The 27,957-nt window shown below is 52.8% G+C and overlaps 3 protein-coding genes across 3 annotated transcripts; all 3 read right to left on the bottom strand.

Annotated features, from left to right (window-relative positions):
* Positions 1-361: 361 nt before the first annotated feature.
* On the bottom strand, positions 362-7,079 carry LOC34621785 (AF4/FMR2 family member 4; the record flags this gene model as incomplete). The annotated part of the gene is made up of 12 exons (XM_026334183.1): positions 362-516; positions 708-852; positions 1,017-1,097; positions 1,627-1,752; positions 2,018-2,080; positions 2,283-2,825; positions 2,886-3,088; positions 5,309-5,396; positions 5,443-5,498; positions 5,549-6,393; positions 6,568-6,700; positions 6,968-7,079. Coding segments are annotated over 12 exons (2,550 nt in total), but the record flags the coding sequence as incomplete, so codon positions are not given.
* A 3,636-nt stretch (positions 7,080-10,715) lies between these two features.
* On the bottom strand, positions 10,716-14,433 carry LOC34623608 (ADP-ribosylation factor GTPase-activating protein AGD7). Its single transcript, XM_026334182.1, is given in 7 exon segments — positions 10,716-10,793; positions 11,063-11,401; positions 11,403-11,483; positions 11,983-12,459; positions 13,576-13,696; positions 14,064-14,136; positions 14,358-14,433. Coding segments are annotated over 7 exon segments (1,245 nt in total).
* A 1,531-nt stretch (positions 14,434-15,964) lies between these two features.
* LOC34623540 lies at positions 15,965-23,125 on the bottom strand. Its single transcript, XM_026334181.1, has 12 exons — positions 22,370-23,125; positions 21,840-21,929; positions 21,375-21,644; positions 21,122-21,168; positions 20,279-20,762; positions 19,851-19,985; positions 18,949-19,618; positions 18,181-18,612; positions 17,752-18,087; positions 17,549-17,619; positions 16,753-17,360; positions 15,965-16,475 (listed from the first exon to the last, which is right to left on the bottom strand). Exons 1-12 carry the CDS (start codon positions 23,123-23,125, stop codon positions 15,965-15,967), a joined length of 4,410 nt encoding a protein of 1,469 aa, XP_026189966.1.
* Positions 23,126-27,957: the final 4,832 nt, after the last annotated feature.

Below are 27,957 nucleotides of genomic sequence, written 5' to 3'. Positions count from 1 at the left end.
CTGCTGCTGCTGCTGCTGCTGCTGCTGCGAGTGGCTTCCTCCGCGAGCTCCCATCTCAGTCCGTTTTTCTGCCTGTGCATGTCTGGAGACACCAGCAGCTGCAGCGCCTCGCAGCTGCTGCTGCTGGTCCTCTGACGCATCCTTCCCCTGCTCATCACGTTCGCTCTTTTCTTGCTTCTCCTTCTCTCCCGTCATCTGCTGCTGCAGCAGCAGCTCCTGCTGCTGCTCTGCATCCATCTCCGAAACCTTCAAAAACACACCACCCCCTAGCAGCGGAAGCGCCTCGCATTTGGTGCTGCCTTGCCCCCAGTCCGCAAGCCGGCTAGCGGCTAGCCACTAGCCGCAACAGCTCGACGCCCAGCTAGCTGCACGCGCTGCCACGCACCTTTCTTTCAAGCCTGGCCCTCCAACGCTCCTCCCGAGTAACTGCAGTGTTGACTGGCTTGCTGCTGCTGGCACTGCTTTCCACCTCACCCTCTACCTCCAAGTAATTCACTGGCTTTCGCTCACGACGCCCTGCGAGGCGACAGCAGCAGCCAAGACTCCCACCGTCACACACACCCATCCCTTGAACCTTGGGGCAGCAAAAGCGATATCTATAAATATATATGCATGAAAATATATATATATATATGTATACATACATGCAGCAGCAACAGGTGCAGCAACAACACCAACTCCTAATCCCCGAATATCCCTAGACTCACCCGTCACAACTCCCCACTGAGCAGTTTCCAACTGCCTCTCGACAGCTTTTCGCCGTCGCTCTTCTCTGCTGCGCTGACGCTGCTGTTGCAGCAACAGCTGGTGCTGCTGAAGCAGCTGTTGGGAAAGATCAAACATCCCTTCCTCCTGCAGCAGCAGCACAGCAGCCGGGAGAGCGGCAACAGAGCAAGCAGCAGCGTCTTCTGAAGAGGCAAGAAGAGAGAAAAAAGGGGGATTCCTTCTCTGAAGAAAGGTCAAAGCCCAGCCACGAACACTACCAGCGATGCGGCAGCTGCATGGGCAAGACGTACAGCTTCCAAACTCGTTGCAATAGCCTCCAGAGAGGAAAGATCTTCACTCAAGACTTCAAAGCGGCGATACGCCGCTTCCTCCTGCGCAGAGAGGGCAACAGACACCCAAAATCAACAAGAGATACAGCCACCCAGCGCGAAATTCCTAAAGAGAGAAAGAAAAAAAGAGAAAGAAAGAGAGAGACAGTAAGAGAAAGAGAGAAAGAAAGAAGGGAAGAGAAAGAAAGAAAGAAAGAAAGAGAAATAAAGAGAGAAAGAAAGAAGGGAAGAGAAAGAAAGAGAAATAAAGAAAGAGAAATAAAGAGAGAAAGCAAGAGAAATAAAGCAAGAGAAATAAAGAGAGAAAGCAAGAGAAAGAAAGAAAGAGAAATAAAGAGAGAAAGGAAAAGAAAGCAAGAGAAAGAAAGAAAGACACAGAAGAAGAGTATCCCTTTGGACGGCCTGTCGTACATAGAAGCCAATAGCACCTCAAGTAGCTCCAAGACCATTCCTCAGAGAGAGAGAAAGAGAGTGAGAGAGGAGGAGAAAGAGAGAGCGAGAGACAGAAGAAGGCATGCATTGCACACGCTGCCTGCCGTCTGCTGCGTGCAGCAGACGTGCGAGAGCTTACTCGGTAGAGTTTGAAGACAGCTGGATCTCCCTGTTGCGTGACAAGCCAGTACAAGTTACCTCTGGCGTCTTCGCCAACAAAACCTTCGCAATTTGGAGCTTCCTCACTCCCCTTCTCCCTGATGTGCTGCGAAAGGCGTTTTGAAGAGACAAGGCAAGATTTGTCAGCATCCTTTGCAGCCTCCTCCGCCTTTCTCCGCCCGCTCGAAAACAGCTACCATGCCGATAGTCTGCACCCTCCTATTTCACCTCGTTCCCACCCACCTGCTGCTACCCCTTACTTCCCCCTTCCCCCGCATACGCGCAGACACCCACAGCTAGCCAGCTAGCTGCGGGTGTCTGCGTGCAGCTACCCGAGGCGCGAGTTGCGCCTCCACTGCCTACCGACGTACCCGAGCGATCTGAGGGCTCTCCGAGAGAACTAGCGATATGAGAGCACGCATAAATCGCAGACGCTGCGCAGACACACACAGAGACACAGAAAGAAAGAAAGAGAAAAAGAAGCCCCTCTTCTCACAAGTCGAAGACGCGAAGCCTCCTCACACACACACACAGACATCCCCCCCCCCAAAAAACACCGCAGCAGCTGCTCGAGAAGCGGCAAAAACCAGCTGCAGTTCGTGCAGCAAAGGATGCTGCCGCAGCCTGCCTGCCTACCTGCACTGGCTTGAGATGCGTCCAGTCTGTAGGAGCCTCCGAAGATTCAGAAAAAGGTCTGAGCGGCAGCAGAAGATCAGCCTCTCCCCTATCCTGCAGAAGCCTGCGAAGCGATCGCGCCGGTCTAAAGGGTGGACTAGCTTTCCGCCCAAGCAGCGTAAACAGCCGCTGCAATAGCCGCTGCATCATGTCTGAGGCTGCAGCTGTAGACGCAGTAGCATCATCCTCTCCGCCTATGTCTTCCCACTCCCAGACAGGTGCACTGGCACCGCCAAGAGCGGGAAAGGAGCCTTCGGACGCCTCTGCTGCTGCTGCTGCTGCTGCTGCTGCTGCTGCTGCTGCATCCGCTGCAGCATCCGCTGCAGCGCTCATATCACTGGAAGAGGACGCCCTTCCTGTGCAGTTCTTCAAGTCGATAGCAGCTGTCGCTGCAGCGCTTGCCGCTGCCTCCGCTGTTTGCGAAAACTCCGCGCAAAATTGCAGAAAAGCTTGGGAGCGACGGATGACACCTCCAGCAACAGCACCCGAGGGGGGCTGCTGCTGCTGCTGCAGTTGCTGCTCCAGTTGCTGCTCCAGTTGCTGCTGCAGTTGCTGCTGTTGTACTTTGGAGTGCATGTCTTGCTGCATGGGCTCCTCTGCATTTTGCTGCTGCTGCTGAGGATCTCCTGTGCAGACAGGCGTTTGCGGAATGCTGGGTTCTTGCGTTTCTGGAGTCTCTGCGACTGCGTCTTGCAGGAGAAGCTGCTTTTCTTGCTGGAGACGCTGTTGTTGAGTTTTCTTTTTCGCCTGCCTTCCTCCACGAGCGCCTGCTGCAGCCCGCTGCTGCTGCTGCAGCAGCTGCTGCTGCTGCTGTCGCCTCGCCGTGTGCGCAGGCTGCTGCTCAGGAGGCGCCGCATAGGCGAGCGCTGCTGCTGCAGCGGCATCGTTTAGAAGCTGCTGCTGCTGCTCCTCCTCCGCAGCAAGTGCGCTGTCTATACGCTGCAACGCAGGCATGAAATCGAACGAGAAAGAGGCCAGCGAGAGCAGGGAGGCGCAAAGCACGACGTCTGGGGGAGGCGAGACTGCACTTAACGACGCCAACAGCGCGTCAAAACGCCACGGCACATTCAAGACGGAGGCAAATTGATTCAAGAACCTGCATCACAGCAACAGGGGCACAAATTTACATATACATACATATATCTATGTACATGAATAGATAGATAGAGAGAGATATATAGATAGATGTTCTTATAGAGAGACAGGCATAGAGAGATACACAGAGAGGTATACAGAGAGAGATATGTAGAGCTATACAGAGTGATATATAGACAGATATATATATATACATCTATATATAGATATATATAATATCTATATAGATATACACAGAGATACATACATACAGAGATATATACATACACAGAGAGATGTATACATCTACATACAGATATATATATATACACAGATATACATGTAAAATATATATATCTATACATATAATATCTAGATAAATATCTATATAGATAGATATATATTAAGAGAGGAACTATTTTGTGAGCACATATCAGAGACACCTGCAGAGAGAGCAGGCGAAGAAGCGCAAAGGAGGAAACACGGGGAGAGACAGCCGCGCTCACGGCAAAGGACGATAAACGAAATAATTGCAGGCAGCTTTATCTTTCGACGATGGCTGTACACGTCTCTATGCATGCATGCGTCATGCATGCATCGAGACGCTTGTGTCTGGATGCTTGTCAGCTACACAGCCTTCGCGTGCAGCCGAGATCTAACGATATAATACCCACAACGACACACGGAAGGCGGGGAAAGAGAGAAGAAGAAAAAGATAAGAGAGAGAAAAAAAAAGAGAGAAAATGAACGCGTTTCCAGTTCTTGTCGTAAGTCTGCCCTTCAGCCTCTACCCAGCACATGCATTAGATGATCTCACCTCACTAAATCCACGAAATGAGGAGACTGCAGCACTTCGCGTGTGATATCTTCCTGCTTGTATTCGAAGCTTCTTAAGAACAAGCAGACGTCTTCTCCCCACAGCTGCTGATGTCGTTGCGGCTGTTGATGGATGTGTTCTTGTGGCTTCTCCTCTCCCTCCTGCTGCTGCTGCTGTTGCTGTTGCTGTTGCTGCTGCTGCTGTTGCTGCTGTTGCTGCTGTTGCTGCTGTTGCTGCTGTTGCTGCTCCACCTCTACAACCTTTCTTTGGCCTTCTGACTGCGTGTCTTCTGCCTTCTGCTTCTGCAGCAACCCCTCGCTGCTGTGAATGGCACCTTCCTCCTCCTTGAGCTGCAGCTGCTCTTGCTGCTGCTGCTCTTGCTGCTGCTGCTCTTGCAGTTGCTGCTCGTGCTGCTGCTTTTTGCAGTCTACGCTGGCGTTGCTGCTGCTGCTCTGGTCAGTCCTCTCTTCCTTCTGAAGGCTTGCTGCAGCGCATGCTGCTTGCTGCTGCTGCTGCTCCTGCTGCTCTTGTTTCTGTTGCTGTTGCGCCTCTTCTTCTTCCTGCTTCTTCTTCGTCGTCTCTTGCTGGTCCTTCAGCTGCTGCTGCTGCCGCTCGCGGTGCTGCAGCAGCAGCAGCAGCAGCGTTTCGATGTCGTAATGCCCATGCTGCAGCATCCCAGGCAGCAGCAGCAGCTTCTTGAGAGCTCCCTTCAGCGTGCCATCCCTCTGCAGCATGTCTTCGATCCTCCTCCGCTGCTGCTGCACGTGCCGCTGCACATGCTGCTGCTTCTTCTTCTTGTGCTTCTCCCGCTTCTGCTGCAAAGGCTGCAGCAGAAGCGTGACAAGTGGTCGCAGCTCCTTCACGGCAGCTGCAGTGTACTTCAAAGCGACAGCAGATAAATCGCAAGGGGGGCCCCCCAAGGGGCCCCCAAAAGAGGTACCAGTGAACCCCTGCGTGTACAGCAGAAGCTCAAGCGGCTCTTCCAGCACAAAGAGGAAAAATCGCCGGAGCCAACTGCAAACGGAGAGTTGCTGCAGCTCGTAGCCACCCTTCATTCGCAAGCCTGCCACAGAGGCTGCTGCTGCTGCTGCTGGCGTAGGAGGCAAGACGTGCAAGACAGCAGACGCAAGCTGCGCCACGTTCAGCTCATTCTTCAGTTGCTGCAGACTGTGCGGCAGCTCCTCCTGGAAGAAGGGAGGCTGAACCTTCTCCTGCTGTTGCTGTTGTTGCTGTTGCTGCTGTTGCTGCTGTTGCTGCTGCTGCTGCTGCTGCTGCTGCTGCTGCTGCTGCTCACTCTGCGTTCCAGAGGAGCCTCCTCCTACAGATCGCGCAGAACGAGCACTCGTCGCTGCTGCTGCAAGCCTATCCTTAAGACGCTGGAGCGCAGCCACAGCACTGCTGCAAAACGCTTCGAAGAGTGCCTCGAGTCTCCGATCCGCTGCATCCTGGTGCTGCTGCTGCTGCCACAGACAACGAAGTTTGCTGCAGCTTGGTTCCCTTAAATCGCCAGCCGTAGGAGGCCAAGGCTGCAGCGAAAGCTGCTCCTCCTCGTCGCTCTCCTGCTGCTCCTCCTCTTCTTTGCTGCTGCTGCTGCTGCTGCTGCTGCTCCCGCTGCTGCTCCCGCTGCTGCTGCTGTTCGCACTGGCGCTGCGGCACTCTCGGGAGACTCTCGTCGTCGTTGCTGCTGCTGCTTTGCGGCTGCTGCTGCTTCCTCCGGCACCAGCACTACCAGCACCCCTACTGCTCGTTTTACGCCTCTTTTTAGTCGTCAGAAACGCTTGTTTCCGCCTCTTCTTCCTCACCTCTGCACTGCTGCTGCTTCCACTGTTGCTGCTGCAGTTCTTCGTGTCTTTCACTGCAGCCTCCGCCTTGCTGCTGCTGCTGCTGCTCGAGACACCTGAGCGCTTCGTTGGCGCATGTGTGGGCGGTGCGCCTTTACTACTACTAATGCTGCTGCTGCTGCTGCTGCTGCTGCTGCTGCTGCTGCTGCTGCTGCTGCTGCTGCTGCCAGTAGTACTGTTGGCGGTGTCGTGCGTCCCCCTCGCTGCTGTGGCGCGTTGGGAGTTTCCCTTAGACGAGACTTCACGAAGTGCCATCCTTGCTGTTGCTGCTGTTGCTGCTGTTGCTGCTGCGCGAAAGAGAAACTTCCGTTTGAGATGTGTCTCTGCAGCTGCTGAACGCCTGCCCCCGAGAAGCCAGGCGTGTATTGGAAGGCGAATCGCACAGGAAACTGCCACTGTGTGTGTTGCAGCCTGCAGCCACGAGGATGCCTCCCCTCCTCCCTCCCCCCCGTTGCTTGAGGAGTTGCTGCTGCTTCTGCCGCGTGCTGCTGCTGCTGCTTCCTGCCACACGCACTGCTCTCGCAGACAGGAAGCCTCCTTTTCGCGGGGAGTGCTCGCAGAGGCGGCGCTGCAGAGGCATGCGGAGCCGCCTTCTTCGCGGGGTGGTTGTTGTGTCGACGCTCCAGGGTGTTCTTTGGGAGTGGAGTCTATTCTTGCGCGTCTACGCGTTGTTGGAGACTCGCAGACTCTGCTGCTTCATGCAGCCGAAGGGCTCTCCTGCCTTTAGGGGCCGTCTGGAAGCTGCGAAACTGCTGCCAACGCAGCAGCACCTGCTGCGATCCTTGCCGCGCCGACGCACTGGGAGCAGCCGCTGCTGCTGCAGCGGCGTCTGCATCAAGGGTCGTGCTGGAATCAGAAGACGCTCCAGAAGCGTTTCCACACGCAAAAACACGCAACTCAAGCTTTGTTCCTGCTGCCAGAGCTCCCAAAGGGGGGTTGGTGGGACTGGAGGGCAGCAGCAGCTGCTGCTGCTGCTGCTGCTGCTGCTGCGGCAGCACTGAGCGCTCCAGAGGCAGCAGCAGCAGCAGCAGCAACAAACGCGGCAGCTGCAGCGGCTGCCGCCCCTCCTGCCCTTCTTCTCTCTGCTCGACAGACTTTCAAATGCGCCTAAAAGGTCGCTTTTAGGCTTTTTTCAACACGCGCAAGCGCGGAACGCAGCCAAGCCAAGCGCACCGCCTACTGGAGTACCACCCCTCGCCTCCACTGCGGCTGCCGCGCTGTCTCTGAGCCGCCACTCCAGCGGTGCAGTGCCTCCTGCGTCGGCTAAGGGAAGCTCAGAGGGACGGACCAGCAGCCAATTCGAGGCGGCAGGAGCAGCAACAACACCGTCGGAGCGACCCACTGCTAAAGTTTCTGCGTTTCAGCTTCGTATTTCAGTGTCGTGGATGCGCAGCAGCAGCAGCAGCCGCAGCGGCGCAAGCGCAGCAGTGGCGGCACTCGCGCTGACCACAGCGCTGCCCACAACAACCCCTTTCAGCAACACAGAGGTGGTGCTGCTCGCTATCCTTTGTCTTTGTGTGTTCGGCAGCAGCAGCCGCAGTGTCTGCCACTCTGCGAGGAGGCGGGGTAGCTGCTGCTGCAGCGCCTCGTGTCTTCCCCCTGCAGCCTCTTCGAGGCACTGCAGACGCCTTCTGCTTCTGCATTCGCTGCGAGCTGAGCAGAGCACCGCGCCTCATGGAGACAGCTAAGGATGCAGTCACGGAAGGCAGACGCTTAAGCAAGCAGAGGGTGACTGCACGCTGAGGCTCTCCGAGCAGAATGCTGCGAAGGGCACGTCGGCAACCTCGTAGCAGCAGCAGCAGCAGCAACAGCAGCAGCAAAAGGAGCAGCAAAAACAGCATTGCGCAAGATGGAGACTGGCGGCAGCAGCAGCAGCTTCAGCAGCAAGAGCAGCAGCTGCAGAAGTGAAGACGACGCAAGCGATCTTGACGCCTCCGATAGCTCCTTGGGAGCTGTTGCTGCTCCCGACCGGCTAGCTGCTGCAAAAAGCGCATGCGCAGGGAAGCACGAAGTGCCTCAGGAGGAAGAGCAAGGTGCAGCACAGCTCCTCTCTTCGAGGCAGCAAGACGCATGGCCTCTTTTTCTAAGAACTAGCGGCAGTCTGAGCCGCAGCCATGCAGCAGCCGCGGCAAAGAATGCAGCGACAAGCGGCGCAAGGCAGCCTTTCTCGACTGCCGCTTCAAGTGCGTCTCCTTTCGCGAAGACTGCAACAACAAGGGCAAACCCAGCGAAAGCTGCGAGTAGGCATCTCTCTTCGCAGGATGCTGTCGTGCTGCAATCCGACTTGCTGCAGAAGACGGAAGTGCTGCAGCAAAAGCAGCGCGAGCTGCTGCGGCTGCGACGGCAACGGATGCTGTTGGAGGCACAATTAGACATGCATCTTAGAACTGCCCTCGCAGCAGCAGCAGCAACAACGTACGGGAGTCACCGCATTGCTGACAAGACAGCCTCCGATTCTGCTGCCTCTCTGCAGCCTCTCCTCCCAGCAAGCCAGCGCGACCACTGCGCCTCCGCGATGAGGATCGGAGTGTCACTCTCCTCACCAACTGCAGTAGAGGAAACTCTAACAAACGCACGCGAGGCAGCGCTCTCCAGGAAGGCTCAGACAAACGTGCCTCCTGATTTCGAGGATGCTGTTCGCGGAAGGAGACGAGCGAGCAGCAGGATTAGCAGCAAAACCTTTCTGGAGAGTAGCAGCGGTGTCGGTGTCAGCAGTGTCAGTGCCAGCAGTGTCGGTGTCAGCAGTGTCAGTGCCAGCAGTATGGGCTGTGGTGTCTCTACCCCCCAGCACGAAGAAGCGGAGAGAAGAAGGAGGCTGCAGTTCATTGCCAGCAATCGAAGCAGCCTCCCTGCTGCCATGTGCAAAATAGAGGCGCGCTTGGCGACATGCCTCTTGGACTTGTCTGGATCTTTGCGAAAGCAGCTGCAGCACCAAAATCGCTGTCTCGAGGCGCTGCTCCTGCAGTACCGATGCAGCAAGCAGCGCGTGGCGGCAGCAGCAGCCGAACTGCAGCAGCAGCAGCAAGGCTTGTTCTGCTTGAGGGTAAGGAAGCTGCACGAGGTGGCGCAGTTGCTGCCGATCGAGAATACTGACGGCGGGAGGACTATTCTGTCTCTCTCCTTGCCGCCCATTGCGTCGGTTTGTGAAGCTCTGAGAGACGCAAAAACAAGAAGCGAAGGCGCCTTAGTCATTTCGACGGCTGCTGGGCTCGCCGCATTGCTGGTGCTGCTGATTTCTCGCTTCACAGACACCCCACTTAACAACAAGGTGCTCGCAAGGGGCGCTCGCTCGAGTGTCTGTACACCTCAGGGCGAAGTGCCCTTGTACTTGCGAGACGGCGCAGCGCCAGCCGAGCTGCAACAGCTGCAGCAAGGCTTGCTGCTGCTGCTGCAGACTGTCGATGGGCTTGCTGCCGCGCGAAGCCACGCTGCAAAACTCGCATCTGACGAAGACATCCTCCAAAGGCTGGAGGCGCTGCTGCACAACGAAATGTGGGGATTTCAGGCAGCTGTTTAGCCGTGCGCTGCACGCTCCTCTACGCCGCGTTGCCGAGGCTGCTTCCTCTCTGCTTAGGCTTTTTGCACCCTCCCTCTCTGAAGGGCCCCTTTGCCACACGTAACAGACCAGTGTGCAACCCCCTAACGAGCTGACTAGCTACTGGCTGGTGAGTGCGCGTTCTCCCCGCTAGAAGCCTTCCACGTTTTGTTTTGTTGCGGTGGCTTGCTTCCCCGCCACACCTTTCGCCAGCAAGGAAAGGAGAAGGGGAGAAGGGGGTGACCCCTCCAGTGGACCGCTAAGCGACTGCCTCTGTAACCAAGCGCGGCACAAAGGCACTCCCCCAAAAGCTCTTTCTTTCAGCAGGGGGGCTCACCAGCAGCTGAACGGACTCCTCTCACGCACCGAAACATAGCTAGCCACCACCTATCCTTTCTCCCTTTCGCGCATTTAGAGCTAGCGTTCAAAAGGGAATACAGTAGTACCTCACAGTGTTACGGCGTAGGCAAACTCGCATGGCTGCGAGCAAGGAGAAACTAAAACTATGACCCTTAGCGCCAGCGCGACACCTCTGCTGTTCTCTTTCGGTAAAAAGCCCCTGCATACGGCGGGGGCATGCCCGCCTTTGAATACCACCCCCGCGGTTTGAAACTTTTACGGGGGGGAAAGGGGGATCTAGCGAGGCTTCTCAAAGGCAACGACATTGGCGGCAGGCTGGAAGCCGCCGAGCGAAACAGCGGCAGATACGTTCACACACAACAACGCTAGAGCACCTTCTCTGGGATGTCTGGCCCTCCATTTAGCCCTTTGGGAGGGCCTACACGCGCAACGGCAGCAACGGAGCGCATGCAGGCGCTGTAGGAAGCTGTGCTCTTGATCGAGAAGGAAGCTGATGGCGCTGCAACCCTGGAATGCACGCTCTTCCTTCCGTTTCAAGGCTCCCACATTATTCAAAGCCAGAAAGGGCACGCATGCGCGAGGCACTAGATATGCATGTATGTATACATATGTAGCCGCACCAGCGTGCAGGCGTCGATGCAAGTCCGCGTGTGCTGTACTGTTCCTTGATATGGACGATAAGGTGCTTATAAATAGGGTTATGTTCATATTCATGAATAATTTTTTCCATTTATTCATGGGAATGCATGCTAAAAGCGAAGTGTGCATCACCGGGTGTCTGTCTTACTGCTTTCTGGAGACGGAGTCTCGGCAGGTTGCAGCCAACCCGTCGCCACAGCCGTCAGCTGAGGCAGCAGCAAAGCAGACACAAAGCCTTTTAGCTACGTCCCCTACTGCCATTCCCCCCTTTTTGACGGCAGCTCTCCCCCCTGCTGTTGCCACGCTGAAAGCGCTGCTTCCACTTTTGCACATTTCTGTGCATGCATGCAGCGCGATGCAACAGCAAGCGTACGGGGGCACGCCGTCGCTACGCGTGGCGTCGCTATCGCTGTCTCTCGCGCGTCACTAGAGCGGCGCATTAAGGAGAGCAATGCCAGCCGAACGTGCAGCTCACCGAGCTTAAACCTTCTCTTGCCTTCTCCAAGACACCCCCGCCCTCACCGACGCCGCTGTTGCTGCTACGGACGACCTGGGAAACGTTGGAGAGTGAGCGGCGGGTGAAGTCGCGCATTGAATCCAGCACTCCGCTGCCGCTGCGCTGCTGCGATTGCAGCCCCTCTTCCCCCTCCTGTGGCTGCTCTTCCGACAGCCTTGGTGACGACGAGGTACAGCCACCGTCAGCACTTGCGTCTGAGCCGGCTGCGTCGCAATGCTCATCAATCGAACAATCAATCGGAAGAGAACTTGCCAGCGCGGCAAGAGCTGAGCGGCAGAAAAAAGAGGACAGGCGGGCCCTCTGTCGGACGAAAATCGAGGAAAAACTCACTGAAGGTTGACGAGATGCGTTTGCCTTGCTGAGCGATCCACTCGCTTCCCTGTAAATACACCCAAAAACAGCATCCCATGCGCAGCAGCGCGAGTCAGCAGGCGTCGGGCAGTGGATGCTGCGCACTGCGTGCGAGGACGAGGTGCCCTCTGAGGCAAGACTTCAGTCGAGGCAGCTGCTGCAGCTCGAATGCAAATACACAAAAATTCACGCAGCAGCAGCCGCTGTACCCTAAGGCAGCAGCAGCCGCCTCCTCCTTCTGCCTTGGGGTGGCGCGTATTGTTTGATGCAGCCACGTAGAGAAAGACAGAGAGAGTACATGTAGAGGGGGAATGGAGAGACAATAGAGAATAGAGAGAGAGTGGAGAGAGGATAGAGAGTAGAGAGAGACCATAAAGAGAGACCATAGAGAGAGAATAGAGAGTAGAGAGGTATAATAGAAAGAGTAGAGAACAGAGAGAGATGCTAGAGAGAGAATAGAGAGACAACCACCGCCTCAACACTGGTGAATTTCGTCGTGTTTGCAGCATTGTCAGTTGTCTGCCTACGCTCTGTAGTCCTCCCTTTGCCTTTTCAACGAAGTTTGACTCTCCCGCTGCCTCAAAAGTTTTGGCTGTGTATTCTCGAGCACCGGAGACGAAGGAAGTGACGCTTTGAAGAGCAGAGTCTATCGCTGCCCCTCCAGTGTTGCTGACAGTTGCTGCCGCTGCAGCTGCAGCTGCGGAGGCAGCAACTGCCTGCTGCTGCAAAGTAGCCATGAAGCCTTCTTCTTGCGCGGAGTCTCCTCCCTGCTGCCCCTCCTCCCGCTGTGCCTGCTGCTCGTTCAGGAGGTTCGATCCAAGAGAGCGAATCGAGGAGTAGGACGGAGACGAAGAAATGGTAACCTCCGGCTCCGCTGCTTCCTCACGCTTCAGCGGCAGAGGAGGCGCAGTGATTGATGGTTCAGCAGCAGATCGCAGCAACGCTCTGTAATAAGCAGCCGCCTTCGTAGCATACCGCTCCTTCGGGGGCATATCCCACACTCCCTGCAGAAGCCGCCACAGCATGTATATAGACAGGTGTATGTATGTATATATAGCTGTATATATGTATATATAGCTGTATATATATATATATGCATAGGTTATATATGTATACATATGTGTATATATGTATATATAGGTGTATATGTATAAATATAGGTGTATGTATGTATATATAGGTGTATATGTATAAATATAGGTGTATGTATGTATATATAGGTGTGTATATGTATAAATATAGGTGTATGTATGTATATATAGGTGTATGTATGTATATATAGGTGTGTATATGTATAAATATAGGTGTATGTATGTATATATAGGTGTGTATATGTATATATAGGTGTATATATGTATATATAGGTGTGTATATGTATATATATAGGTATATGTATATATAGGTGTATATATGTATATATAGGTGTGTATATGTATATATAGGTGTATATATGTATATATAAGTGTGTATATGTATATATAGGTGTATATATGTATATAAAGGTGTGTATATGTATATATATAGGTATATGCATATATAGGTGTATATATGTATATATAGGTGTGTATATGTATATAGGTGTATATATGTATATATAGGTGCACATATGTATATATAAAGGTATATGTATATATATAGGTGTATATATGTATATATATAGGTATATGTATGTATAGGTGTATATATGTATATATATAGGTATATGTATGTATAGGTGTATATATATATATATATATATATATATATATATATATATATATATATATATATATATATGTGTGTATATGTATATATGTGTATATAGATGTATATATATATATATATAGGTATATGTATATATAGGTGTGTACATGTATATATAGGTGTGTACATGTATATATAGGTGTGTATATGTATATATAGGGGTATATATGTAAATATAGGTGTAAATATGTATGTAGGTGTATGTACATATAGATGTCCAGAAGCACATACATACATACACACATTTGCACATACACGCACATACATAGACACAGGGGCGGCGCATGCAAGAAGGTCCATGGGGAGGCAAGGGAGAAGAATGCGAGGCGCAACGAAAGAAGATGCAACTTCATGGTTGTTGTCGTGAAGCGTCTCACGTATTCGACGAAGAAGTTCTTGCACTTGGCATTGCCGCCAACCTCCATCATTTTCACTTGCAGTGGCTGCCAAGCATCCATCGTGCTGCTCCTAACAAAGCTGAGATGCACCCCCAAGCTCCTGCATCACCGTCAGAATGCGCAGAGCAGTTGCAGGAGAAGCTACGGCAGCAGCAACACGTCTCGCAATTCCCCAAAGCTTGAACTTCCCCCCGCCCTCCCCCTCTTCCCCCCTTTCTGTAAGAGAGCGGCAGCCTCGTGCTCGCTCGCCTGCTAGGCGGCTCTACAGAGCTGCACTGAATAGGCGCCGCTGGTAAGTCTGCCTAGCCTAGCAAGCTGAGCGCTGCTGCAAGGCAGACACACAGCGGAAGGCGCTTGGTGCCTCGGCGAAATCACTGGAAGGGAGGAGGGGTAGATAGACGGCGGATGAGGGCTGTGTTTGGCTTTGAAACCACGTGCCAAAAGCAGGAGGCAACTTTCCAACTTGCCTGTGAATGCTGGAGCAGTTGAGGCACACGAATGCGCCGTACGACAGTGCGCACCATTGTGGCTCCGGAGTGTCTGCAGAGCACCAGAGCATTCCAAACACGCGAACGCAGTGCCTGAAGTAACGCCATGTGCGACGAAGGCTTTTTCCTGCCCCTTGACTGCCGATACCAGAGGGCCCTCCGTACGTGCAGGTCGGTGAGCGGCCATGTGGCAACACTGCGCCAGCGCACGCAAGTGTCGGCTGTCGAGACAGTCTACGCTGCGTTTCCAGCACGACCTCGAACGGAGCTCACCGCACTCAAGACAGCGCCGGTTGCTTGGATCGGCCTCCTTTAAGCGCTGAAAGGCGGCAGCTGTATCGTGGTCCATGGTGCGTGTGCCTTTTGTATGGGTACGTGCGTGGAGGAAGGCGTGGCGAGTTTCGATGAATCAAAGGAGGATATATCTGCTTTTCCAGGTCTCTCTGAAGCACACAGCCACCATGGAAGCGGATTTCTGTGGGCTCCTTTTCCTGAAGTTCCCAAACCAAACGAGCAGTTAGCCGTGGTGTTCGGAGAGAGAGGTGGCGAACCGCCCTCCACAGCAACCCCGAATCAACGGGAGGACGCCTAGGGAGCGGGAGAAAGTGTAGGAAAGAAGCGAGGAACACAGATAAGACGAAATGATGACGTTCAGAAACTAACGGTTCGCATGCAGCCGTACACGGTGAAGTCGGCGTGGACGGCGAGCAGTTGTGAGGCGTCTCCTCCTGTCTTGGCGCAGCGTCCGCAAACGCATAAAGTACCGCTTCCAGCCAAATGATTCAAATTACTCCGCATAAACTTTCACCATACCTCGTTGCAGTCTTCCTCAAGGCTACAGTCTTCCCTGAGCTTCATTCAGCCCCGGACACGAAACACTACTGTTATGCAGGACCGCCGTGCCTGTATGTGGAGCATTAGGTGTACTGCACGAGTGATTGATAGCGTAAATGCAGGGATTCTAGCGACAATAATGAGGCATATCGATGTCTTCAAAGAGGGCAGTGATCCTTTTGTTGCCAGCGCTTCCGCAATTCATACGGTCCCTCCTTGCGTGCTTCTAGATCTTGCGCCTCAGCTCGAAGATACACGGTATCATGCACTGACATCTTTGACTCCATAATGCTCCGCGTCCTGTGATCATGCAAGCCGAAAGCCAACTGTATAGCGGTTTGCAGCTGCCTCTTCCGGTTGCAGCGTTGCCGACGCAACGTTTAGATCCTCCTGGGGCAGCAGTCCCGAACCTCTCGCCATTCATAATTCAATAAGAGACTATGAAAAGCTACGCATGTAGAGTGGGCTCTTGGATTCTCCACTCGTTATAGGGGGGAAGTGGACTGCCAGGCACTCGAGGCGATGCGATTCTGTGTTTGTCGTCACTATTTCACGTGAAACTAGGCGACCCTTAAGCTCCTTTGAACTGAGGCACACGCTTAGCAGCTTTACAAGCAATGCCGTTCAGAATGCCATTAAGGGGAAACCTGCACCTGTTAAAACCATCTAAAGTAACGCTAGTCGCGTGTTACTTGCATGTGACAATTCGATTGCATGAGCAGGACTCGTGCCCCATTTACGCCTCAAAGGCAAAACTCCAACGACTGTAGCAGCCTTGTTTCCTTCTAGCATTTTCCTCTTCATGGATGCATACCCTACCGGTCTAACATAGGAGTGTCTGGCGAGTATGATCTAGCCGCACACGGCCACTGCGTGAAACACCTTGTATTGTTCGTGACAAGACGGTATATCTGTTGGCATTAAAGAGCATAAAATAAAATTTTGAAGGTGTGGGGGAGATGGGCGGGAGGCTCTCCATCCCAGTGCAGCAAGAACCGCTCCTGTGGCGCATGGCAGTTTAGCTGCAGGCTGGTGCAAAGTGCTTTCTAGCAACTTATCACATCTCTCCTCCCGGAAGCTGAAGAAACACTTGGTTCATTGATGCTCGGGCCGTATGGTGGTCCTTCGAGGGGCGCACTGCTGTCTTCAGCTCTGCCTGTATCATAGTACATCAATGACTTTGGAACTGGTGGCAAACTCGAACTTAGGAGCGAGAAATCATCACCGAATGAACCTTCAGTTGAGCAGTGGTCACTTTGAAGCCGCAGAGAGGAGTCAACACGTGGTGACGACCCATCCCAAATCGAGTCCGCTATTTCTCGTGACATTTCCTGTCTTCCCCTGTATGATGCCTCTTGTCGATCCAGCTCCACTACCATGTCCTGTGTAGTTGTGGCCTTAAAGCGACACAGTCGCTGTGCATTCAGCAACACGAGCAAGCAGCTGCCAGCCATTGCCGCCGCCGCTGCTGCCGGGTGTACAGACACTGTGGGATACGCCACACCAGCAGCGAGGGGAACAGCAACCAAATTGAAGGTGCATGCCCACATGAAATTCCTGCAAAAAGCGCAACAAAAGCTTTAATTTTATGTGTGTGCTTGCGGACCCCCTCGAAAGCAATTTCAAATGAAGTAGCTCAACGATATGCCGAAAGGCTAGCGACCCTAGAGAAGTCTGTTGCTTCACCACGCCCACGCTTTTCTAGCCATGGCAGGGATTGCTGTTAAACAGTAGCTGGCCTCTCGTCTCGGCAGCGTTTTTCTGAGCCTTTTACTGAAGTATGGATCGGAAGGAAACAAGGATTGCAGGAGGCGGCGAGGGTCGTTACACATACCAACGAATAATGCTTCGTGTTTGCCTCGCAATCTTGAAGAGGTCCACAAGCTCGGTCCAACTGCGCCCGCCCACAGCGACCCCAGCGGCAGCGAGGGGCAAGGAGCTTCCAACTCCAAATGCCACGCCTAGAGCGGCCTCTGCCAGTGCTGGCGAGTCGTTTAAACCATCTCCTACCATGCAGCAGACAGGCGCCCCCTTTTGCCCTTCCTCCAAGAGCGACGACATAAAGGGACTGCTGTAGCCACTGGTATCGCCAGCAGTCTCTGAGCTGGCTCCAGTGCTGCCTTGACATGACAGGGAACGTAAGAAGCGCACTTTAGCCTCTGGCGTTTGCTGTGCCATTACGTGCGACGCGGCAATATCCAGAGCCGCAGCTGCACGCGCAGCAGTCCTCGGATTATCTCCCGTGCACATAAAGACTTTGAACCCCAAGCACTGCCTCAGATACTTCACCGCCACCTTTGTTTCGTCATTAATCTCATCTTGAAGCGCCACAGCTCCCAGCCAAACCCACTCTGGCTTCGCGTCTTTAGAGTTTCTTGGTAACACAGATGCGTGCAAGTGGACAACAGGTCCGCTATGGCTTTCGTGCCAACCTATCCACTCCTGCAGCAAGCAGACAGCGTACTGTACTGCACACAAAAGGAGTGCCACGAAGGCTTCCTTGCCTCACTCTCGCTACGCCTGCCCTTAGTAGCTACCAAGGGAGTTGAACGGGGATCGACGCTTTTTCTAAAGCAGGGAGACAGCACTACAGTTTCTTGTCAGCCGAGGCTGAAAGTGACGGGCCTTGCCTCCAACTGATCGGCTTCCCTTTCGCTAAGCCCCTCAGTCGAGTAAGAAAAGGCGCATCTACCTTCCGTTTCTGCACCACGAAGACACGCCAGCACAGCGAAACGTCCAAAACAATGTACTGACAAAAAAGCGGGCACGCCCGCCGCCTCGGCGAATTCTGAGAGCAGCCCATGCTTCTCGTCGGTATTGCACTTGTGCTCACCCTCTGCTGGGTCGGTAGCTGCTATACGTAGCCTTAAAGTCGCTCCTAGGGATCCCTCAAGGCCTCTGGCCAGTAGCAGCACATCTTTGCAAGGGTGCGGTGGTGGGAGGTCGTAGCCATCGAGTGGTGTCGGATACCTCCTCTTTTCGGTGGTACTCGTGAGAGCATGTGAAACAGATCCTCGCTTCCATATCTCATAAGCGCTCACGAGGGCTATTCCAACGGAGTGACTGCTGCCCTGCTCAAGAGAGCTCATTGCCCACAAAAAGCAGCTCGTTTCGAGCACTTCTTCAGAGGCCTCTGCCAGTGTTTCTTGCAATCTGGCACGTCCCTGCTCTCCTTCGATGCTATAGCTGAAATGAAAGCCTTTGCCTTCCCGCTGCTGGTGAGGACCGCCGCAGCAACTGCTGGCGCTGTTGCATGCCGTGCTGCTGCCGGTGACCTCATCCTTAAAAGAGGCGGTTGGAGAGGTCCTCAAGAAATTTTCGAAACTGCGAAACACAAGAGCCCCTCCCGGAAACGTGTCAGCGGCGCAGCAACGGCTACCGTCCATGCGCAGGTCGTTATCATCCCTTTCGCTGTATACTGGCGAGTTTAGTTTGAGCTCGGCGATCCCCGGTGTGTCCTTTGGGAGCGTTGTTGCAGAGTCAGAAGTGTCGTCTGAGGTTCCCGACGCTGACACACTGGCTGCAACTGAAGCGTTTCCACTGTGTCTGGGGTTTGCGTTGCTGCAGCAGCACGGACAGCTCGAGGAGCTCTGCGAGGGGGCCGAGTCTGCAGCGGAATGCCAGGTGTCGTCTTTGGACTTGGCAGCAGGAGAAGGCGACTCTGGACGGGGTCTGGTACCCTCTTGTAAAAACGCTGGAAGAACAAGCTCCCTGATGCGACTTGTTTGGAAGGCGCATGCAGCGACCTACGAGTAACGAAATGAAAGAAAAGCATGCATTAGCAGCCACATGAAGGAACGGCAAGAGTGGGTGCTTTTTGGAGAGGTCAATGCCACGAACTGCTGATGCCTAACAACCTTGTGCTTGGCTAGGTCTAAGGTTGTGGACTGCCCTGCAAACGCAACAAGGAGGGCTTTCTGCGGCGTGGCTAAGTAGCTACGCAGCTCGGGTGTCTGTCCGCCTGGCGCTTGAGACCGCGCTGCTCATGTTAGGGGGTGTCTGAGACTCTGTTTCAACGGTCATTTTTCACTCCGCACACGCAGCTCCCCGGTTGTCAGTGTGCCAGTCTTGTCGAGCACAAGGACGTTCGTTGATGCCGCCGTTTCGAGTGCCCTGCCACTCTTGAAGTACACGCCTCTCGCTGCCGCTGCTGCCGTTGCTGCTGCCAATGCCGCTGGCGCGGCGAGCCCGATGGCGCAGGGGCAGGCAGCGCAGCACACGGCTACTCCGAAACGCAAGGCGAACAGAAGGCTATCCCAGGTAACAACCCAGCCTGAAAGCTGGCAAGCAGCGGCAGCCGCTTCCACCACATGTGACGCGATGGGTGCTGCGTCGAAGGAAGCGCTGGCGTGTGCACCTGGTGCAACCGATGCTCCTAAGAAGGCGTTCTGAGGGTCGGTGCCACGCGCTTGCTGCTCGAGCTGCTGCAGCACCAGTTGCGGCTGCACCTCTGAGAGCCCCTCGTACAGCTCCAGCTCCTGAAGACGCTTGCGCAGTTGCTGAAGGGTGGACAGGGGAGCCATGTCTGTAGCGGTAAAAACCTTCACAGCCCAGGCAAGAGCCGCCACCACGGAGATACAGATAACCGTGGGAATGAAGTACGCAGAAAACGATTCCGCAGCCCTCTGCATGGGCTGCTGTTGCTGCTGTGTCGTGTTCACCAGCCGCAGCAATGTCTGTAGCACGGAACCATCCCCGACCTGCATCCGCAGCAAAGCAGAGGCAGTGGCTACGGCTTCTAAGCTGAAAGCAAGGACGAAGCGGCCTGCGCGCCGTCCCCAATGTCTGACACCCTCTCTTCTCACCCTGCCCATCACGCTTTACCCCTGCTGAACCCCCCGTAAAGGGGAAACACACCTGCACGGCGCTGCACTGTCACTGCGCGTTGCCGCACATGAGCTTGCACGCCTGGCGTGCAATCAAGTGTCTCACCGTTTCAACGCGTACATACGCGTCGGTATGAGCAGCGTTTTTGCTGCCGCCAATCACTCGATTCCCCACCATCTTCGCCACTGCGCGGCCCTCCCCTGTGATGAGCCTCTCGTCGACGTGCAGCACATCGGGTGCCTGTGGATCCACAAACTCACGCAGCGGCTTTGCGGTCTTGTGCATGTCTAGCCGCAGCAGCCCTCTCTGCTTCTAGCCTTATAACGCCTTTCCCCAAACGCTTTCGAGACGACCTCGCGGCAACTCTTCCTGCAGGCACTGCGCCACCTTTTCACGCCGTCTTAACCCACAACCTCACAACGAGAGGGACTTAGTGAAGGAGCTTAGCTCCACCTGAATTCTGCAGCGCCTGACGACGGCTGCAATTCCTCAACACCACAGCGGAGCTGTGAGCCGCCTCCCTCCGAGCTTACCAGCAAAATGCCATCGGCTGGCAAGACTCCTTGAGGAGGAACACGCACAACATCCCCCTTTTGCAGTAAATCAGTGCTGATCACGACTTCCGCAGGAAGATCCGGTGCTGCTTCCACGGGTGGCATCTCGAGCTCCTTTCGGGCAGCAGCCGAGCTGCAACGCCCTTCCCTGCCCGCAACAGCCTCCTCCGCTTCTTCTGGAAGGCTGCACGGATCCGGCTGCGAAAGCGGATTATACGTGTTCCGAAAATTCTTCAGCCCACAGGCAGAGGCTACTCCGTGCCACCAGCGCCGAGACGGAGGCCCCCCTGGACAGTCACTGCCACCACTCGACAAGTACGGAACCTTCAACAGCTCGTCCCAGTAGACGCTGGCTTCCGAAACGGATAGATCCGAGGGGTTTGGTGGCGATAGGCAAGCAGCCACTGCGCGGTCGGCTGATCGCAGGACCAAATGCACGCTGCGGGCTTTCAGGTTGTGCAGGCTGCAGCATCAGAAGCGCCAAAGAGACCTCCCAAGACCACGCAGAGTTGCGACTAACGAAGGGACCCCGCACACACTCGTGCTTCGAGAGCCTTTTCAGCGCCTAATTGTCTGCCCTCACACCAGACGCGATTCAAAGGCCTTCCATGACCAGCTGGCACTACGTTCATTCTGTTACAGAGATCCCCTAAATTTCCCTGTCCATGCGAGGTTTTGAATAGGAGGGCCACCTGCCTGCTGCTGCTGCTTTTCCTGGGGGCTCTTAAATTTTTGAAGAAAAATACTAAGTACGGCAGCCTTACTAGGAATTCAGAAGTCATAGGTAAACTGAAGTTTAGGGTCCCTAGGTTACGAGCTCACCAGTACAACTGCTTAAGGATCCGTTCCTTGGCTCGCAGCTGCATGAGCTGTAGCACAAACATGCGAACATTCACCTCGGCAAAGCTTTCAATTTTGATGCCTTGGGCAAACAGCGTCTGCTAGGTGCGAATCTTTCAAGAGGCGTCGGGAGGGAGCGCTGCTGTTCTCAGAGTCCTTCCAAACTTTTGGGAGATGCCCCTTCTCGAAGAGTTTCGTGCAGGACGGCTTTGGAAAGGCCGCCAGCCACTCTCACCTTGCCGAGTAAAACGACGCAGATGAGCATTGCACAAGTGTCCAGGAATAAATGGGGTTCAGCTTTTTCTATGAGCTCGCGGAAGGGGCTTTGATTTGCGTCGGTGCTGGCGGTGGCTCCTTCGGGCTCCGTAGCAGCAGCGGAAAGTAGTGGCCTGCACCATAGGGTCGTTGCGGCTGCCTGGATGCACGAGAGGACCGAGTAGACGAAAGCCAAGTTGCTGCCAAGAGACACTAGCAGATCCATACTGCAGTGGCGGTGCCGCAGTCCCTGGACGAAGTGAAGAACGAAGCCACACTGATTTCCGTTTCACATTTGAAACATTTATTGCCTTCAGACTGTTGTGAGGCTCAAGAGCACCTAAGGCCCTCTCAAGGGCGCAGTACGTAGACAGCGGCGTGAACACATACACTTAAAGGCTGGCTCTACTATTGGCTCACTAGATACGTGGACTGAGGGCCTTACATTCAGAGCTGCTTTGTGAAAGGCGCGGCCGCCGTAGAACTGGACCAGTGTGGTGAGCAACAGCAACAGGATTGTGGATACGCGCACACCCGGAATGCATTCGCGCCTTGAAACAAAGCGGAAGAAGGCGCAAAAAGAATAAAGCCTTCTGGGGGGAGGGCGGGCGGTGCTTAGACATCCACCCCACAGAAGTAACGTGGGTGGAAGCGCCACATGTTGCCCGTCATAGGGATCTAGGGGCCTTTGCGTTTTGTTCACAGAAGCAGCCACCCTCCCGCACTGCCAAGGGGCTATTTACGCACCCGGAAAGCCCATACACACGACGTGTTTCTTACAATAGGATGGGCGGCAGATTGTGGGTCCTTGCCATGATCGAAAGACAGAGTACCACCGCTGCTGGTGGAAGCGAGACCAGCAGTGAACTGCTCACTGATCTGCGATTGTCCAAGACAGCCTGTTTCTGCAGCAAAAGTCTCAGGGCGCAGTTCCAGAGCTCAGGCCCGTAGCCAGCTACAGATGCCGCCGCAGCAACAACTTCGTGTAGTAGTGGAACTACATTCCGCTAAAGCATCTACTTGATGTAAATTCAAGTGCTCTATTCTTGCCTGCGTCTCAAGGGGGTCTTCGGCTAGCAGGAACAGGTTGAAGCCTTGGCGCAGCAGTTTACTTAGCATCTCTCTAGCCCCCACTACCTCGGGCTTGTAGGTCACTATGAGCCTTTGCGCTCTTTGGACTTCAGAACTTCTCAGTGGGGCCACTGTACAGCCAACAACTCCATTGCTGCTCTTCAAAGTTCTGCATGCTGACTCAGCTGATAGCTCCGCGTCTCCTTGTAGAACGAGGTGGAGGGTTGCGTCGGCCTTCCGTGTGAGGGTGTCAGAATCGTTTGCACCACCTCTTTGAAGTAAGGCAGATTGAAACCCCAGAGTGAACTCTTCCTCTTCTTCTCGTGCTGGAGGCTCTTCAAAACCAAGTTGTTCTTCCTCGTAGAGTATATCCGCAGATCCAGCTGTGGTTCTGCTACAGTCCCCTGGTGGGCTTCTCGGCGTAGAAACAAAGATTTGAAGGATCTGGGCGCCAAACCCCAGACCCTCCACTACGGCACAGAGTTCTTCAGGCCTAACGACACAGCTGTCGTATGCAATCCTCGCGGTTTCTCTCACTACTTCCACTTGGGCCTGATAAACTCCTGGGTGCTTAAGCAATGCCCCTTGAACTGCTCCCGTGCACGCGCTGCAGGTCATTCCAGTGACTAGTAGCTCACACACAGACAGAATTGGCGGCATCTTCAAATCCTTGGAGGAACAATCCAGCTTGTGGTCGATGGATGATCCACTGAGCTTTAAAGACTGTTTTTGGGGACTCGGTGGATACGGTCGGTGCATCAGCTATTGATTTGTAGATAGGAAAGTCTAAAAAGAATATGAAAAACTTGAAATGGCTTACTGCCGAGCTTATTCCCTTTTTCTTGTTTCAAACTGCAATTTCCTCTAAGTACTGTGGGACTGGCTGAATAGGGATAGACCGCATACAGACCATCATAGTGACCCTTGTCACTCTTCGAACAGGTGGAGAAAGCCGCGACCCTGGGCCTACAATATGGCCTATTTTTAGGTCTACTTCTTACAAATAAGCTCTAAGTAAAAACATAAAGGGCATTATGACGATATATTCCAGGATCAGTCGACTTGAACGCAGAATCGGAACTAATTCCAACCTGCTGAGCCAGGTACTCGGGATTCGCGATCTTTTTCAGTGCTCTGCAGCCTAAAGGCAGCTGCTGCGTCTTGCTCTAGTGAACAATGAAGTCGATATGCATTTGTTTGGAATATCTGTTGCATAATGCAAAAACAGGCCTCTGTATGCCAAAATTAGATGCGTGGACAGACCGTTCCCACCGAATCTGGCAACGATGGAACTCGACAGGCAAATACACCTACAAGCGCGTTCTACCCTATATATTCCATTCTTAGAGCCACTACACGCTGCTGCGCAAAACCAAGAGGTGAATGACAAAAATTTGTCTCTCGAACTACAATTGACAATGCATCCTTCAACAGCACCTGGACACCGTGCAGGCCTGCCATGAACATAGATGTACGTGATTTCTGTAAGGTGTTTACCTGCATATTCACGCATACATACATTCCTTTTTTGTGGAGGTGCTGGGTACGCAGATCTATTCCTGATGCTGTTGTTGCGGATGCCTTGAACCAAAAGCGAGTGGGGTATGTGAGTGGCTATCGAAATACTTCATATGTTACGACTAAGGCTAGGGCCTCAGAGAACTATAGAGTCGAATCGCAGTCTAGAATATTGGGAGTAAATAGCGTTCCCCAATATAGAGGAGGTTTTGGACCCAGAAACAACGGTGCTGTTAGCTACTCAATATTTTCCAGATTAGCGGATGGAGGGCGAGAATGATGAAATAACAAAAGCCCAGCAACACGGAAACCTAATATCTAGTTCCGTTTAGCGATGAATATATGGAACTATTGATTCATTGTAAGCAAGCTCTGAGGCTGTTATGCATCATCGGCCCTCTTCTTCTGCCGATAGGTTCATTGAACTATATAAACAACAACAATATGCTAGGATCATCGGATGCGTCTGTGAATGACTGCAAGCTTTCAGTTGCATCGTGTGTTACTTATTTTGAATGAAAACGTGAAGCCTAGTGTATGGATGATGAGACGAAGTCACGCCTCGCGTTAGCATCACGTCTCCCTGAGCCATTTCGGAGCTAGAGCGGTGGTACAATGGTAGTATGGTAGACACTGCATACTAACTGCTAAGTTCTGCCTTGTAGTATTGCTTAGTGGATTGCTAAGCTTAAAACAAACTGTGCACTTTCGCAACGCACGCGGCTCATGAATGAATGTTTGCGTCGCATTTTGGTTGCGTCTCAATAATTTTGTGGCAGAAGCAAAATACAGCGAATGAGTTCTATGCTGGATCCGTGCAACTTCGCATTACGGAAGAAAGCTGGGCATTTGCTATCGTGTGAACTTCCGTTGAGCTTGGATCTCAAGCCCACCGTTCAAAAGCTGCAGGGTCTGCACAGTATGTGCTGGTGGGCGCAACTAAGACTATGAGAAAACACCGCATGTGGCATTCGTACATTGGCTTAGAAAAGCGTTGCCTCAACTTTAGCAAAAGGCTCTTGATGCCGTCTAAGCCGCGTAAGAAATGAAGCTTCGGCAGAACCTTTGCAATTCCGAAGATGAAGTGGGCAGTTTGGTTTTTTGCTTAGACTGCTACGCTAACCTGTCCTAAACGTGATTCTCCACCTTGCATATTGAGCTGCACTGCAAGCTGCCTCAGCGCGAATAGGAAATTTGATATTCAGGGTTTCTCGCGGGCTGGTTTGAAACTAGATGGCTGCGGCACGACCCCAGACCAAGTGCAGTGAGCTAGAAGACGGGTTCCTGGTACCTTATCTCGACTTATCCTTTCAATTTGTCGCACTATAGGGCTCTTCAGTGTGGTAGGAACCACGCCAACCCAGAACGAGGGTGCCGCGCATTCTCAGTGATATATGTCTTCCTTTTCCAAGTCGAATCGAATACTATTTAACACTTTGTCAAGCATTTCTTGGACCCATGTGCAGCTGATATTTTAGTTTGGACGTTAGCATAATTGTAACTGCGAAGGACAGGGCAAATTTTCTTTGGCGGTGGTTTTTGGTGAGCGGTTGTGTTTTAAGTAGCTGTGCGTTTGCCTAACCGTGCATGCAGGCACAGCTAGTCACATTTTCCACCTCTCTGTTTTCATCAAACTGGATTGCTGTAGGTTTTATATCAAGTTGATAGCACCTCTTATTCGCTTGGACAATAGGAATCACCTTGAAAATCTTGACTCGCTTTTTGCTCCTGGATCCCGTTACGAGCATTCAAATAGGGATACACTGATGGGTATTGCACCATATGCCATTCTATAACGTGGTCGTGCACTAGACATTTTGAAACCTTCGGCATATATGTCTTGGAGGGCTCTAAATTAAAGGCATTAGGCAGTCATTAAATTCACGCTTTGAGCGCATTCTTCACCGATGACAGACCTAAGAAATAAGACAAATAGCTGAATTTAGCGATCCTGGTACCAAAAAAATCATGCGTAGTTTCATCAAGCGGTACCCACTTCGGGTGTGAAGCGCACACACGTGCATGTATATGCCTCCTGCGCTGCCTCTCGCGGCGCCTCTGGGATGACTTTCGTTACACCTGATTGGCATTACTATATGCTGAATACTTTAGGAACAGAAGAACGAAATGGAAAAGACAAAGGCTAAAGGCCTATAAAATCTGGGCAAGTTCCTCTAGAGGCGCATGAACTGGTGCAGTCGTGTGATCTGAGTACAAATGTTTATATTGCTCCAACAGCAAACCCCACAGCACCAGATCAGCTTCATCAAATTAAAGAGGAAATCACCACCTGTGGCATTCGTCAGGAAAGCATCGGGGCCACAGCCTTTGTCTGTCCTTGGAGCAGCACTGCAGCCCAGGGACCAGCCACAGTGCATATCATGAAGGCATTGAATACTAAGTGGTACAGCGTGCCTTTCTTATCAGCATTAGCTGCTTTATCTCGCAGGTTATTTGTTTCATAATCTGCAAAGTTGAAGTTCTTTTACAACTATCCCCACCGCACAGAACTAAACCCTGGCTGACGGTGCAGAACCTTGGGAACTTCCCTTTTTTTCTTTGTGTATAGCTAGTGATGTGTCTAGGTAGCACTGAGTCCACCGCATATTAGGTATTCTGGGACATCGAATGCACCCGCGTATTGAGGCTCACAATGCTTAGCAGTGGATAGAATACCATGAAATGACTCTTCTACCAGGCGGTTTCAAAGCAGAGTCTGTATCGGTGTGGCCATGCCCGGAGACATTTTGGGGTGGCATTACAGATAGAAAGCTGGAGTGACACAAGCAGGTTGTGAGTGCAGACTGCCAATGGTACTCTAATTTCTTTCGATGAATGAGCAGATCGCAATTGCGGATGCAGTGAGATTAGATTCCGAGTCGCTCTGTCTACGCGTTTACCTAGGCAGTTATGTATCTGACGAATAAAAATACAGTTTTCCTAGGGGTTTTTGATAGCAAAGAAAGTGTATGCGTAAGTCGTTCACACTGCGCTACTATAGGTGCTTTCCTGGTGCATTTTTTTTTCTGTAAGTTCCACAGAACATTCGAATCGATGTGGCTCTACCATTTCGCCTTAAGGAGTTGTTATAGCAGACCCATATGAGCCCATACAATTCCACGAAGTATAGGAGGTTTATGAGTAATTTTTCTGAATAAATAAAGGCCATCTGCTGTCCAGAAGTGCCCAGCAGCACTGCACCAGGTTCTGTGCCTTTGAACATGCCTCAAATGAGGAGCCAGAGCAAAGTTAAGAGTGAAAGGCGTCCTTGCTGCAGCATCAGCCGTTTTTCCGGGGCATTTACTACGTTTATGTGTATATAGGTTCAAGGAACAACGATTCCAGGAATGAAATAGAGTGCAAGTGCAGGCTGTGGAACTTTGTAGCCTTGCAAGCACGTAACTTAGCGGCCAAGCCTTGCTTCCTTAAACTTTTTGCCGCTTCTGGCTGACTTTCTGCAGCTGAAACATGGACTTCCAGAACGTCGTTCTGATCATGGAACATGACCACTTGCATCCTTTAAAACAGCACTGCTTGTCCGGCAGAAGTCATAGCACGCGCCGTAGGTGCTAGAGTTGCTCTTGAACGTTTGGAGTTAAACGACATCGTCCAAGTAGATAGCCAGCCAGCCCTCTGTAATGGGCTCGTGAATTGCCTCTCAATTTGACTTTGTAGCTTAGCTGGGGCAGTAAGAAGTCTAAGCGGAATTCAGGCATATTCAAGTATACGAGTGCGAGCGCATAACGCCGTTTTGTGCCTGAGTTCAGGGTGAATCAGAATTCCTACGAAGCCACCTGCGATTTTGAATGCCAAGGAGATTGTTGATCCGCGTAGACTGCCACGTGTTCGTCACTCTGAGGCTTAGGGAACTTGTCCTGTTCAGCAGCAAAAAGAACTTACCTGCCCCACCTCCCATCGTTTTTGGCAACAGCATCGGGTTATCCGGAGCCGTAACGATCTGTGCAGTTTGGTCT

Source organism: Cyclospora cayetanensis, unplaced genomic scaffold (assembly GCF_002999335.1).
Source record: "Cyclospora cayetanensis isolate NF1_C8 unplaced genomic scaffold, CcayRef3 CcayRef3_contig_38, whole genome shotgun sequence".
Classification (NCBI taxonomy): domain Eukaryota; phylum Apicomplexa; class Conoidasida; order Eucoccidiorida; family Eimeriidae; genus Cyclospora; species Cyclospora cayetanensis.
Note: the sequence above shows the minus strand (reverse complement) of the source record. Positions and strands in the feature narration are given on the sequence as shown.